The following is a 14,713-nucleotide window of genomic DNA, read 5'->3' on the forward strand; positions in this document are numbered from 1 at the left end:
TGGTGTATCAAAGCAGTGGGTAGGTGGGTGGGATCATGCTGCAGAACCAGGTCTTGAACATCAAGGTGAGGAAAGGGCTCATTTGTACAGTGAGGTGTTGAGCCTGTGACCCAGAAATAACCCAGATTTGTTCATTCCAGGAACCAATATGTTGATGGTGGGAGTTCATGGTCCGAAGACTCCCTGTGAGGAGGTGTACGTGAAACATGTGGGGAACAGAGTTTACAATGTCACGTACACAGTGAAGGAGAAGGGTGACTATATACTGATTGTGAAGTGGGGAGATGAGAGTGTGCCAGGCAGCCCTTTCCACGCTACTGTCCCCTGAACAGCTGATCAACCAATGGAATCTTCATGCGCATCTGAGGATCTGAACTATCAAAAATTCTACAGAATTTTAATTTGAAAATCAAAACACAGCCTGCTAATAGGGGGTGGGGAGGGGAATAGATGCACACCAAACAGATTGAAAAGTGCCTGAATTTGCCAAAATGATTAGCAATTCCTTCTCCTTTTTGTAAGAGTTTCCCTAGTAACTCAAAATGTTGAAGTATTTTTGTATTTTTTTTTTTTTGGAGGGTGTTTTAAAGGAGTCAATATTGGGCATAGTGTCTGTCTGCACACCCCCATTCATGGTTCTCCAGCCCTAGGCTAGCCTATTCCAGCTCTTCGAGGGCAGAGTATGAGCATTTCACCTGTTAACCTGAGTCTCCTGTCACAGGAGATTCAAGTTTTCAGTGCCTGTTCAGGATTTTGTATCAAAGTTCGTTGTCTGCTCCCCAGTCCAATAGGCCAGTGGGGTGAGCTACATTTGTGGTCTCATCCCTGGGCCTGTGGTATAGCAATTCATAGAGCTATAGGATTTACCTCAGGACCTGGGTGTTAGTAAGAAGGTCCCCATAAAAAATGCATCAACACAGTGGTTTTTTAAATCAACACTCAGTCTACCCCTCTGTTTGCCTTTTCTTGATGGCCAATGTTCAGTCAAACTTCAGCATGACCCTGATCTGCACTGACAGTTCAGAGGAAGATGATTGGACTGCTGTGCTCATGGAAACAAGCTAGACTGTGATGGTGACATATGGGTGTGCCCTTGGGGATGTGGGTGACGGTGTTTGAAGTTGTGTACACTGTCTATTTCTAGAGAACGGTTTGTATGAAAATGTTATGCCCATGTGTTTGATACATTTAACCTATGTCTGGTAAGAAACTGCAGAATAATAAAATATACCTGCTAACTCGTCACCAATTCTTTGTCTCTCTCTTTTATTATGTATTTCTTCACCTGGAGGTAACTGTGACACCATCAGGCTCCAGTTGGAAAGGATTCTTGGGGATAGGATGTATACACATTTAGAGTGTGGCAATTTGATTAGTGATAGGAAGCATGGCTTTGTAAAGGGGAGGTTGTACCTTTATGAATCTGGTAGAATTTTTTTGAGAAGGTGACAAAAACAGTCAACGAAGGACAAGCCATGGATTTCAGTATGGTGTTCGACAAAGCCCCTTATGGTAGGCTGTAAAAGGTTAAGGCTCATGGGATACAAGGACAGGTGTCTAGATGGATTGAGAACTGGCTTGGTAACAGGAGACAGTAGTAGTGGAAGGGTCATTTTCTAGCTGGAGGTCTGTAACTAGTGGTGTGCTGCAGGGCTCAGTACTGGGACCTCTGTAATATACATTTAAATGACTTGGAAGAGGGAGTAAGTGGTGTGATCAGCAAATTTGCATATGATACGAAGATGGCTGGACTTGCTAATAGTGAGGAGCAGTTTTGAGCAAAACAGCAGGATATAGATAGGCTGGTATATTGGGCAGAGAAATGGCAGATGGAATTTAATCCTGACAAATGTGAGGTGATGCATTGGAAGAAATGGAGGGGGGAGTTGCATAATAAATGGTAGACCTATAAAGAGTATAGAAATGCAGAGGGACCTGGGGCTGCAAGTGCATTAGTCCTTGAAGGTGGTGAAGAAGGCCTATGGTATGCTTGCCTTTTATAGGAAGGAGTATAGAGTATAAAAGCTGGCGTGTAATGTTGCAGTTGTATGGAATGTTGGTTTGCCCACATTTTTTTGGAGTACTGCGTCCAGTTCTGGTCGCCTTTACTACTGGAAGGATGTGGAGACCCTGGAGAGAGTGCAGAGGTTTACCAGGATGCTGCCTGGTATGGAAGGACTGAGCTATGAGGCGAGATTGGGCAAATTGGGGCTGTTTTCCTTAGATGGAGAATGAGGGGAGAACTAATGAGGTGTATAAGGTTATGAAGGGTATAGATAAACAGTGGTAAGCTTTTTCCTAGGTTGGATACAAAAATTACGAGGGGCCATGGGCTTAGGGTGAGGGGGCAAGGTATAATTCAGATGTTAAGAGGGTAGGTTTTTCAGAGGGTTGTGGGGACCTGGAATGCACTGCCATGTTGGGTGGTGGAGGCAGCACACTAGAGTTGTTAAGGCTTAGGCACATGAGCGGACTAGAGATGGAGGGATACAGGAGACTGCTCTAAATATCAAGGGCATTGGGACATTGCTGGGAATCAATTGATTCCTATGGACCTTCCAACATATTTTATGGCTCACTTGTCTTCTGGGGATTCCATAAATGTCTAAAGTTGTGCATGTTTATTGATGTCTTTTAACCACAGATGATTCAGTCTGCCTTTGTTGCCTAACAAGGGGCATACACGTGGTGGGTCATGTGAGGGCTGCTCTTGGATGTTGCTTCGAGTTGCCTAGTGCTTCATGTCATTAGCATATGCTTAAACTGGACCATCTGATGGGCACCATGACAGCTCAGTGACTATCACTGTTTGTTTGCTGTGCAGATACATGGATTTGGGCCAGTGTCTCTGGGAGTTTGCATGTGCTTGTGTGGGTTTTCTTCAGGTGCTCTGGTTTCCTCCCACACCTCAAAAACGTGCTCTTAGCCTGATTTTGTGTTAACAAATTATCCCTAAATTTAGTCTTTCCACCCAATCTTCCCCAATAGGCATTGACAAAGGTCATAGGTAGAAGAGGGCACTCACAATGTTAAAATGGCAGTGCAGGCTCGTTGGGCTGGAGGGCCTGTTTCCTGTGCTGTGTTGTTCTTTGTTCCATCTTTGTGTTGGTAGCAAGTTGGAACAGGACTAGGAATCCAGAAAGCTTTAAGATCGATTTATTACCAACCACAGAACTGAACACAATCTTCAGCATTCTGAGATTACTGTGTGGCAGCAGTCTGTTCCAGTCATTTTCAACTCTATCCTATAGCCCTAAGTGTTGTCCTCTTGGGCCTGACTCCTTTTGAAGATTTAACTGCTCATAGAAATTTTAATGATGTAGTCTTTTATGCTGACTTCCCAATGTGGGTTTTCTCAGGTTTTCTTTTGGAGTCCAAGGATATGCACGTGGGTTGGATTAGCCATGCTAAATTACCCCTTAGTGTTAGACTAGCAGGTTAAATATGGGGGGTTACGGGGATAGGACCTGGGTGCGAATGGGGACCAATGGCCTCCTGCCCTGTTGGGTTGAGGCTGGGAGACTAATCTTTAAGCTGGGCCAGGGCGGCTGTATTTGTCAGCTGGTGATCAGATAGTCCCACAATAGCCACGGTGGTTGTGGAAGCTGCTGTGTGGTTCCCAAGTATGTCCGCTTCACAGCTAGCAGTTGCGACAGCCATTATCGCCCATGCGCACTGGCTTTCTTTGGGCGCGCGCGCAGCATCAGTGCTCGAGGAGTTGACGGAGGCGTGACGTCGCTGGCGGCCGGAGCAACAGTGCACAGGCGCACGATGCTGCTGCGGTATATAAAGCTGGAGTCGAAGCCGCAGCGTTTCAAATGCAAGGATGGCGATGAGAGGAAAATTGATTGCTGTCTTAGGCGATGAGGACACCTGCACCGGCTTCCTGCTGGGTGGGATCGGCGAACTCAACAAGAACCGTCGGCCCAACTTCCTGGTGGTGGAGAAGGAGACGAGTGTGACGGAGATCGAGGAGACTTTCAAGTGAGAGCGACCGCGCCTGAGGGAGGGTGGAACTCGAGGCCGGGGCTGGACTCTGGGCCTGGTATAGGAGAGGAGAGGGCGAGGTTAAACCGACACCTCGTTCCCATGGCACTATTTCAAATAAGAGCTGGGGATTTATTCCTGGTTAATGTTTGTGCTATGTCCTGTGTCTTGGGGCTGGAAGGTTCCAGTATGATCCAGATGGTGCAGGACTGCAAGCTGCGACCCAGAACATTACTCTGGGGCTGATCCTTTCTACTTCCTCATCTTGCTGTCCACCCTGGGTTTTGTGAACTGCATTGGGAAATCTGCAGGATCTGATTAATCCCGGCCCTGCTCTCAAAAGCTGTCATCCCTTGTTTGAGGAAGTGAATTCCTCCCGTGACTTAGTGCTGTTCCTATCGGTGTTTGGAGTGGGATCAGCTGCGCCTAAGGTTAGATTGGCCAGCCTTTCTCTGAGTTGGCTCCTCTGTTTCTCACTCTGGATGCTGTGATTCTATTTCCCTTGTGCCCCTCCCTCTTTAAGGGTAGCAGGATTCCATTTTCCCATCTTCCATACACCTCGCCCCGCTCTCAAAATGTTGTGTTCTCTGTTTCCAGGAATAATGTAAAAAGTCTGACAACACCAGGTTTTAGTCCAACCTATTTATTTGATAATAGGTTGGACTAAAACCTGGTGTTGTCAGACTTTTTACTGTGTTTACGCCAGTCCAACGCCGGCATACCCACATCCAGGAATAATCACAGTAAGAAGTCTCAACACCAGGTTAAAGTCCAACTAGTTTATTTGATAGTAAACCCACAAGCTTTCGGGGTTTGCCCCTTCGTCAGGTGAATGGAGACGAAGGGGCAAATCCTGAAAGCTTGTGGGTTTACTATCAAATAAACTGGTTGGACTTTAACCTGGTGTTGTGAGACTTCTTACTGTGTTTTACCCCACTCCCACGCCGGCATTTCCACATCCAGGAATAATCCCATATTCAGTGGTTGTGGGTTTTATTGATTCCTGTAGTCAACCTCTTGCTTTTATGCACTTTGAGCAGGAGTGCCTCTGTACTAGGATTGTGGTCAGTACAGACTCAATGGGCTGAATGGCCTCCTATACTGTAGGAATTCTGTAATTCTACCACACAGTGCTGCGCTTGGTTTGCCTAGCATGCTGACGGGTGGAATTTATAGAATCACTACAGTGCAGAAGGAGACCATTTGACCCATCGAGTTTACACCGATTGTCTGAAGGAACATCTCACATGGGTCCTCCTCTCTATCCCCATGACCTTGTGCATTTACCAGGGTCAATCCACCTAACCTACAGCTGTTGGAAATACACCCAAATATGGGGAGAACATGCAAACTCCACACAGTCACCCAAGGCCAGAATCAAACCCAGGTCCCTCCTGCCCCCTGTGGACAGCTGAATATCTGATCCTCCTTGTGATGGTGTCCCTTTTGAGGATAAGAGGGTCAGTGGCCAACCTTTGTCATCTAATTCTGCGAGGTTGTGTATGACTTGATTTCTGCCCATTGTTGCAACCCAGCTGTTGGAGTAAACTTTCCTATTTCCTTTTCCCTGCAGGAGTTTCTTGAGCCGTGATGACATTGGGATCATCCTGATCAATCAGTACATTGCAGAAATGATTCGTCATGTCATTGATGCTCATACTCTCTCCATTCCTGCTGTGCTGGAAATTCCATCTAAGGAACACCCATATGATGCTTCTAAAGACTCCATCCTGCGCCGTGCCAAGGGAATGTTTAGTACTGATGACTTCCGATAGCTGGACTTGCACAGTACTGGCTCCGTGATACAGAATTGCCCGTTCTACCCCTCATCTGGACTGTCCCTTAGTAGTGTTTTGTTGTATGTTGTGCAGAGTGTTGATTTTCTCTCAAGGTTGCCCTCAAATTCACCACACTCCACAGAAAGTTTTCTCCACTCCTCCTGGAGATCAGTTGCCTGAGCCCACTGCTTTGATGTGCTTTCACTCAAAATTAATCCAGGAGAATGGAAACATCATCTGTCATTGGATCTGAACTCCAGTAATAAGTGATATTTACTCTGTATCTAAATCTGTGCCGTACCTGTCCTGGGAGTGTTTGATGGGATAGTGCAGAGGGAGCCTTACTCTAACCCTAGTGTAAATCCATCCAATGCTGATCTTTGATTTATTCCTGAAAGATTATTGATGTTTTGGGTTGCTTTGCCCAAGCTATCAGAGTTGAGGGACTGGGGAGCTGTTTAAATATTCACGTTAAAGTAGCAAGTGACTGAAACTGTTCATGCAGGAAGCACTGAAACCTGGATTGCGAAGGTGATTGAGAGGTCAGTGCTGTTAATCACATTATCTATTTAATGGGCATGCCACTAAAAACAGAACAGTTGACTGCTGAACCTTTGCAGTGTGCTCAGGCAGCTCCAGGTTTGTGCTGGTTAACATGCTGAATGCAGTTCTTATCCAGTCCTATCTGGCTTTTCCTTGTGCTCTTTGAAGAGTTGTATATTTATGATGATGCTTGTCTTTGATCTGTACATACATCAATAATAAAAATCACAGGTTTTCTCATGCTGCTGGATTCTGATTTTTGCACTGAATTCTTCTCACTTGAGCCTTTCAGTTGTTTCAGCTGAATTTTTACTGTGTGTGGCCTTCCTGTCCCACTTCTCCCTAAAAAGCAATCTTTTAGTTGAATACTCTCGAACTCTACAGGCTAATCTTCCATTTTTCCCCTTCTGTAAACTTGAGTTAATCTGAAACACTTCTATCGAAACTTGCGCTAGTTCCTATTCGTTCATCACTCCTCTTTCTGCTGACCTACATTGTCTGGCAACGTTTTTTTAATTCTTGTTCTTATGTTCAACTCCCTCTTGTGGGTTTCCTCCTCCCGATTTCTAACTTGTGGACATATCAATCTGAGATCCCTGAACTCCTCCAACTCTATCCTCTTGTGCATCCCTGATTTTCAATGTTTCAGCATTGGGCATACATTAAGCTAATTAAGCCATAAGCTTTGGAATTCTGTCCCTAAAACCTTGCAATGGATTTCCTTTAAAATGTTACTTTAAATCTCTGATCAATTTGGCTACCTCCTACCATCGCATTGTGGCTCAGTGTCAAGTTTCTGTCCACTATAACTCCTGTGAACTACCTTGGGACATTAAAGGTGCTATATAAATGCAGATTATTGATTAGTACACTCTGCCCTGGTTCAATCTAACCTTTCCCTAAGAGGCTTGTAGGAGAGGTTACTGGGGACCTGGGAGTTGCTCAGGTATCAAGTTACCAGGTATACCTGTATGAAGGACCCACACCTGCAGTTCTTCAGTTCTTTGCCAGGCAGTAGGTCTGACTCACAATACCTTGACCTTCATCACAGGTAGATTAAGGAGGCAGGTTCTGCATCCACCCTAGCTGGAACAGAAATTAAATAGAACAAAGAACAAAATCAGCCTGGGAAACAGGCCCTTTGGCCCAACGAGCCCACGTTGCCATCTCAACACCACTTCTCTACCCATGACCCCTATCTAATCCCATGTTGTTGGCACCTCGGCTGTCCAGCAAACAGGCATCCTAAGGTGTCAAGTTGCTGTGTCAACTTTTACATGCGGTTGTTGTCGGGACTGATGGTAGAGGCTCCAGTTTTCTTTCCATCACATTGCTGACCAGGATGCTGTCTTGCTCTTACCATATGCCATAGATGTATGTTGGAAGGATTTACAAGTTGATAATTAACCTGTTTGGTCATGTTATGTATAAATCTTCCTGGGCTACCAAGTCCTGGAATAGGTCTTGAATGCAACTGCTAGTTCAGGGGTAAGGACATTACCCGTTGGGCTACGAGACCCACCCACCTCTCTCTATACATGCTTGGATTTTTGTTTTATAATGTTCAAAATTCTTTATCCAATGTCATTTTTCTGTAAGTCTGTTGTGAGCTCTGCCAGCTCCAATCATGAAGAATAATCTTTTCTTAAATTGAAGGTTTGAGATTTCCTCCACTCCCACTGTAGTTGATGGGGCAATCAACCATGTGTGACCCATCTTCCTCGGCTCTGCCCTTCCCGTCCAGAGTTCCTCTTGTCCTTACTGGCCTCCACAGTCAAGGGATCATCCGCCATCATTTCTGCCTTTTCCAGCATGATGCCACCACTAAAGATAACTTCCTTTCACCTTTCTTGTCAACAGGGACTGCTTCCGCCATGACATCATGGTACATTCTTCCATTATCCCCATCCCAAGGCACCTTCCCTTGTAATTGCAGAAGGTGCAACACCTGTCCCTTTACCTTCTCACTGTCTAAGGACCTGGACACATAGGTGAAGCACTGTTTCATTTGCACCCCCTTCAATTTGGTCTACTGTTTTCACTGCTCCCAATATGATCTTTTCTACATCGGGGAGATTAAACAGAGACTGAGTGACCACTTTACGGAACATCTTTGTGCTTTCTGCAAGCATAACCTCAGCCTTCCAGTCACTCGCCATTTCAACTCAGTATATTTGCTCTCATGCCCACATGTCTTCCCTCGGTCTGCTGCACGCTCCAGTGAAGCCCAACACAAACTTATGTTTGCTTTATGGACTCAATATTAATCATTACTACTTAATCTTTATCCTTTTTTTTGGTTCCTTTGGCTTACCCCATACAACCCCACACCTAGATAGCTGTCTGTCTGCTTCCACTGAGCACTGAAGTTTGTTCTGTTAACACACTCTGTTACCGTCCCTTCACGCCACTAATAGCACCTCTCTAGTCCTTAATAGCACCATTAATGCCTCCCTTGTTCCATGTTCATGACATCTTTGGTGTTCTCTTTGGCTCTAACCTATCACTGACTGACATTCCATTCTGCCTCTTACAATTCTCCAATAATTTAATACATTTCTTTCCCTTTTCAGTTCTGGAGGTCATATGAAACTGAAATGTTAACTCTGTTTAGTGCTCTGCAGATGCATTTTCTAATTTTATATTGAAAGGAGCTGTTGTTTACAGTTAAACTTTCTGAATGAGAAAAAAATGTTAAAGGTGTATACTATGTACATCTTATCTGCAGAAATTCTGTAACTAGTTTGACCTCCAGTTAGATCACTGGGCATTTTATCCTGAAATAAGTAAATCAAAGGACTGTAAATCTGAGTTTGGGAACTCAATCCTTTAATCCTGAGGATTTTTTAAAAATTTATTCACAAGATAAGGGTGTTGCTGACTAGACCAGCATTTATGTCCACCCCTAATTGTTCTTGAGATGATGGTGTTCTAATGCCTTCTTGAACTGTTACAGTCCATCTAATGTAGTTACATTCTCATCACTGTCAGGGAGGGAGTTCCAAAATTTTGACCCAGAAACAGTGATGTAGTTCCTAGTTGGATGGTGTGTGGCTTGGAGAGGAGCTTGCTGATAGAGGTATTCCCAGGCATCTACTGCCTTTGATCTTCTAGATGGTTGCAAGTTTGAATGGTGCTGTCAAAGGAGCCTTGGTGAATTTCTACAATATTTCTCACAGATGTATATGGCAGTGGCACAGTGATTAGCACTGCTGCCTCAATGGAAGGGACCTCGGTTTGATTCTGGCTTTGGTGCCTGTCTGTATGGAGTTGGCATGTTGTCCCTATGTCTGCATGGGCTTCCTCCCACAGTCCAAAGATTTGTAGGTTAGGTGGATTAGGCATGGTAAATGTGCAGGATTGCGGGAATAGGGAGGCCCTACCTAAGATGTTCTTTTGGAGAGATGGTGTAGTCTCAGTGGGCCTAATAACCTCCTCCTGCACTGTGGGGTTCTATGGTACACAGCTGCCACTTTGTCTGGTGGAGGAGGTGAAAGTTGAAGGTGAAAGTTGAAGGTGATGGATGGGGAACTAATCAAATGGGTTGCTTTGTCCTGGATAGCATCGAACTTCTTGTGGTAGCCATCTCCACTCCATAAAATTTCTCCTGAATTCTCTTTGATTAGTGATTATTTTATAACTAAAATCCCTAATTTTGTACTCCCATTGATGTGGAAACATCTTCAAATCACAGAATCGCTACACTGCAGAAGGTGGCCATTTGGCCCATTGAGCCTATACTGACAGTGGTCCCACCCAGGCCCTATCCCTGTAACCCCACGTATTTACCCTGCAGAAGGTGGCCATTTGGCCCATTGAGCCTATACTGACAGTGGTTCCCATCCAGGCCCTATCCCTGTAACCCCATGTATTTACCCTGCAGAGGGCGGCCATTTGGCCCATTGAGCCTATACTGACAGTGGTCCCATCCAGGCCCTATCCCTGTAACCCCATGTATTTACCTTGCTAATTCCCTGACACTAATGGCCAATTTATCATGCCAATTCACTTAATTCACACACTTTTGGACATCTTCTCAACATTTCACCTATCAAAGCTCTTCCATTTCCTTGTAAGACCTCTATGGGGGTCACCCCTCAATCATCTCTTTTCTACAGGAAAAAGGCTCAGCCTATTCAGTCTGTCCTGTTACCCCATGTCAGTCTCATTATCCATGTCATTTCCTGTCTCTCATCACAGTTATAAGTGTGACACTGATTGCTTAGATACCCTGTGTTGTGCTCACCTATATGTGTCCACATTTCAAAAATTCACGGACAAGGACAACTGAGGACCCCAATCATGGAGCAAAAACATAACATGGATACTGAGAAACAAAATTTCAAGGACAAAAGCCTGACCGCAGAGGATCTGCTGAGGCAGTGCTGGCTGAAGCGTCTCCAGAATAACCGCCATAAACCCTTAGTAAGAGAGACAGAGCACAAAAAGCTACCGCACAGAGATCTCCAGAAGACAGCATCAGCAGAGCAGGAAAAGGAGGCCTCAGTGAAGGAAGGCGAAGCAGAAAAGTCAGAAGCTAGAAAGGATGTTGCAACAGTAACCCTGAGCAGCATGAGACCTGTCACTCCTGAGGTGCGAGCCCTGCTTTACGAAGGATTCTCTAAAGAGGAGAAAGGCAGATATCAATACCTAAAGGCCCGGATGAAGAAAGGCCCCAGCGAGAAATACAAGTATGCCCTCACCTCTTCCTGGGATTATGGCTGGAGATTAGGTGAGAGACAGTTACCAAGGATCAGTATTCCTGGGAGCAGGATGAGGTCAAGGTTGCTGGGTGTGAAGTTTGGATGTTGAAGGAGGGGGGGGGGGGGGGGGGCGGGGGGGGTGGTACAGTGGTCTTACCGGCAGGGAGGTGAGGTCAATGTAACTGGCCAGGTGTCAGTAACATTAAGAAGGCCATTGAGCTCACTGTCCCAAGAGACTGGATTAGTATGTGGTTAGAAGTTTACCTTCTACGTTCTTGTTGGGTATTGTGTTAGATGCTGTCCAACAGACCAGGGTTACATCTGGACTCAAATCCTTTCCAGACACTGATGTTCTCTTTCTTTGGGTGGCAAATCAAACCTTCAGGAGGAATGTTTGCTCAATTGTGATGCTTTACAATCACACTGAGTTCAAGGTTTCTTTTTCCATTTGAGTTCAATGTGATCAGACTGCTTTCAGTGTTCTTCAGTCCAATATATTGTTATAACACTTCAGCTAATAAGTTTAGGCTTAGTCCATTGTAATCTTGTATATTAGTACTGAATAGATATGGACTAAAGCTCCCTCTGTACTCTCTCATCACACACTCCCAGAACAAGCAGAGCATAGGTTAGATACAGAGTCAAATTCCCTCTGCACTGCCCCATTAAACGCTTGGGTAGGTACAGCAAGAGTTAGGTGGACTAAGTTTCCTCTAGTTTTTAATCTAATATGCCCTGACCTCAAGAGCTTCAATAATACTGTGGCACTTACAATTCCCCAACAAATTGGTGTGCCATTGAGAAGCAGTGCACTTTTTCCAAATATATTGTATATTCTAGGCTTGGAACATGTCCTGAGATAAGTGCTCACCCAAGTGTGCAATAAGCCACATCAGGAAGGAGTGACTATCTGGTGGGGACGGCAAGGAAGGTTCAACTAATTGCTATGCTTCTGTCCTGACAGACGATGCTGAGTACAAGAAGCCGCCTTTTGGGCGATCGGCAATGGTGGAAGCTGCTTTCTACCGAAGAAATGGTATCTTCAGCAAACAAGCACCAAATGATGTCTTGGATTAATGGCGAGCTGGTCAAGGAATCAGAATGAATCATAATGCAGTTTTGAAGACTGGATTTTGATCATAGGTCAGGCTAGGCTGCATTGTCGCTGCTCCGAGAGATGGTAGGCCTTGCTCAGGAACTCAGACCACCATTGTATCTTGAATAGATTTTGAGGTAAACAAAGTCATTCTAATAAAACTTTATGAAAAATGTGTATAGGTATGGTTTCTCTTCTAGAGTAAGAAGTCTCACAACACCAGGTTCAAGTCCAACCAGTTTATTTGATAGTAATCCCACAAGCTTTCGGAAATGGCGTTCCTTCGTCAGGTGTGTGGAAGGACAGAGCACAAAAAGCTACCGCACAGAGATCTCCAGAAAACGGCATCAGCGGAGCAGGAAAAGGCCTCAGTGAAGGAAGGCAAAGCAGAAAAGTCAGAAGCTGGAAAGAATGTTGCAACAGTAACCCTGAGCACCATGAGACCTGTCACTCCTGACTTCTTACTTCTCAGTTTATTTCTCAGAACCCTCCACACACCTGACGAAGGAACACCGTTTCTGAAAGCTTGTGGGAGTATTATCAAATAAACTGGTTAGACTTGGAGTGCCCCAGGGGTCGGTGCTGGGGCCTCAGCTATTTACCATTTATATAGATGATCTGGAGGAGGGAACCGAGTGTAGGGTGTCGAAATTTGCTGATGACACCAAGATTGGGGGAACGGCAAATTGTGCGGAGGGTGTGGAGAGTCTGCAGAAGGATCTAGATAGGCTGGGCAATTGGGCCAGGAAATGGCAAATGGAATTTAATGTTGGCAAGTGTGAGGTGGTCCACTTTGGTAGGAAGAATGGTAGGAAGGACTATTACTTACGGGGCGAAAAACTGCAGCAGGCGACGGTGCAGAGGGACCTCGGGGTCCTTGTGCATGAGTCGCAAAAACCCAGCCTGCAGGTGCAGCAGGTGGTCAGGAAGGCTAATGGGATGCTGGCCTTCATAGCGAGGGGGATTGAATATAAAAGTAGGGAGGTCTTGCTGCAGCTGTATAGGGCATTGGTGAGGCCGCAGCTGGAGTACTGTGTGCAGTTTTGGGCACCGCACCTGCGCAAAGATATTTTGGCCTTGGAGGGAGTGCAGAGGAGGTTTACTAGGCTGATACTGGAGTTGAGGGGGTTGAGCTATGAGGAGAGGCTGAATAAACTAGGCTTGTACTCGTTAGAGTTTAGAAGAATGAGGGGAGATCTCATTGAGACTTATAAGATGATGAATGGGATGGATAGGATAGAGGTGGAGAGACTCTTCTCGCTCAAAAAAGACAGTAGGACTAGGGGGCACAGCCCCAAGATAAAAGGGGGGCAGTTTAGAACGGAGTTCAGGAGGAACTTCTTCACTCAAAGGGTGGTGAATCTCTGGAATTCTCTGCCCGTTGAAGTGGTGGAGGCTGCCTCGCTAAATATTTTTAAGACGCGGGTTGATGGGTTTTTGATAAGAGAGGGGATTAAGGGTTATGGGGAGAAAGCGGGAAAGTGGAACTGAGCAGCGACAGATCAGCCATGATCTTATTGAATGGCAGGGCAGGCTCGAAGGGCTAGATGGCCTACTCCTGCTCCTATTTCTTATGTTCTTATGTTCTTAAATCTGGTGTTGTGAGACTTCTTACTGTGTTTACCCCAGTCTAGTGCCGGATTTCTAAGTCATTCTCTTCTAGAGCCAGTGTTGCATTTTTGAGTGTTGATATATGAGAGGGGGAGAGAAAGAAGAGGGGAGGAGATAGTTGAAAATTAGCCTAGCAATAATTAGTGTGTTCATGAATTAACAATTTGTTAAGCTAGACCTTGGAGCTGGAACACGTTTCAGAATGTTCACCTGGTTGGGTTCCTATCTTTCACCCTACATAAGCTTCTGTTCACTCAAAATTCAGTTCCCCATATCACTAACTCACTCGGAATCACATTCACCATCATCCTGTGCTTGCTAAATTTCACCTGCTCCCCATGCCACAACACCTTCAATTTTAAAACCTTCATTGTTTTTGAATCCTTCACCGACCTCATTCTAATCTCCCCCAGCCCTACAAACTTTTGAGATCTCTGCACTCCTCAGTTCTGACCCCCTGTATACCCCTGATCTTAATTGCTCTGGCAAGCTGTGCTCCAAAAATTTCACCTTTTTGATCAAGAATCCCTACTTTGCAGAAGGCGGCCCATCAAATCTGTATCTTATTCAGACTCACTGCCTACCTTATCCCTGTAACCACACACATTTACCATGGCAAATCCACTTAACTTACACAGTCACCCAAGGTTGGAACTGAACCTGGATCCTTGGCTCTGTGAAGCAGCAATGCTGACCACTGGGCCACCAAATTTGCTCATTGATCTATAAAAAAATTAGGGACAATGTCAAAAAGTCAGTGTTTTTTATTGATATCACTCTTGGAAAGTTTTACAGTTGATGGCACGATATAAATGTAACTTGTTGGGACTCTGCAATTGCAGCTGTGATTATATGATGGTTGAATGTTTTGCCAAATAGAAAAGATATTAGGAATTAGATTACAGATTATCAGATAAAGCAATGTACATTTTAAAGAATGGAGAAAAGGGAAAAAGTCTTGCTTACTGAAGGAAAATTTCTTCTTTTCATTTGTA

General features: G+C 45.0%; 3 protein-coding genes across 4 annotated transcripts in view; all 3 read left to right on the forward strand.

The window, feature by feature from the left end:
- The window catches only part of flncb (filamin C, gamma b (actin binding protein 280)), a 75,928-nt gene extending 74,683 nt beyond the window's left edge, over positions 1-1,245 (forward strand). For both annotated transcript variants that reach the window (XM_080207525.1, XM_080207526.1), the window contains one exon: positions 141-1,245. In XM_080207525.1, coding sequence (XP_080063651.1) covers positions 141-328 — 188 coding nt within the window. In that variant the 3' untranslated portion in view covers positions 329-1,245. The remainder of the gene's footprint in view (positions 1-140) is intronic.
- Positions 1,246-3,752: 2,507 nt separating this feature from the next.
- On the forward strand, positions 3,753-6,550 carry atp6v1f (ATPase H+ transporting V1 subunit F). The gene is made up of 2 exons (XM_080207527.1): positions 3,753-3,984; positions 5,561-6,550. Exons 1-2 carry the CDS (start codon positions 3,827-3,829, stop codon positions 5,760-5,762), a joined length of 360 nt encoding a protein of 119 aa, XP_080063653.1. The 5' UTR covers positions 3,753-3,826; the 3' UTR covers positions 5,763-6,550.
- A 118-nt stretch (positions 6,551-6,668) lies between these two features.
- On the forward strand, positions 6,669-12,339 carry LOC145355431 (protein SPMIP1-like). Its single transcript, XM_080207528.1, has 2 exons — positions 6,669-11,040; positions 11,976-12,339. Exons 1-2 carry the CDS (start codon positions 10,611-10,613, stop codon positions 12,086-12,088), a joined length of 543 nt encoding a protein of 180 aa, XP_080063654.1. The 5' UTR covers positions 6,669-10,610; the 3' UTR covers positions 12,089-12,339.
- Positions 12,340-14,713: the final 2,374 nt, after the last annotated feature.

This window comes from Carcharhinus amblyrhynchos, chromosome 19, assembly GCF_965287045.1.
Source record: "Carcharhinus amblyrhynchos chromosome 19, sCarAmb.v2.hapA, whole genome shotgun sequence".
NCBI classification, from domain to species: Eukaryota; Metazoa; Chordata; class Chondrichthyes; order Carcharhiniformes; family Carcharhinidae; genus Carcharhinus; species Carcharhinus amblyrhynchos.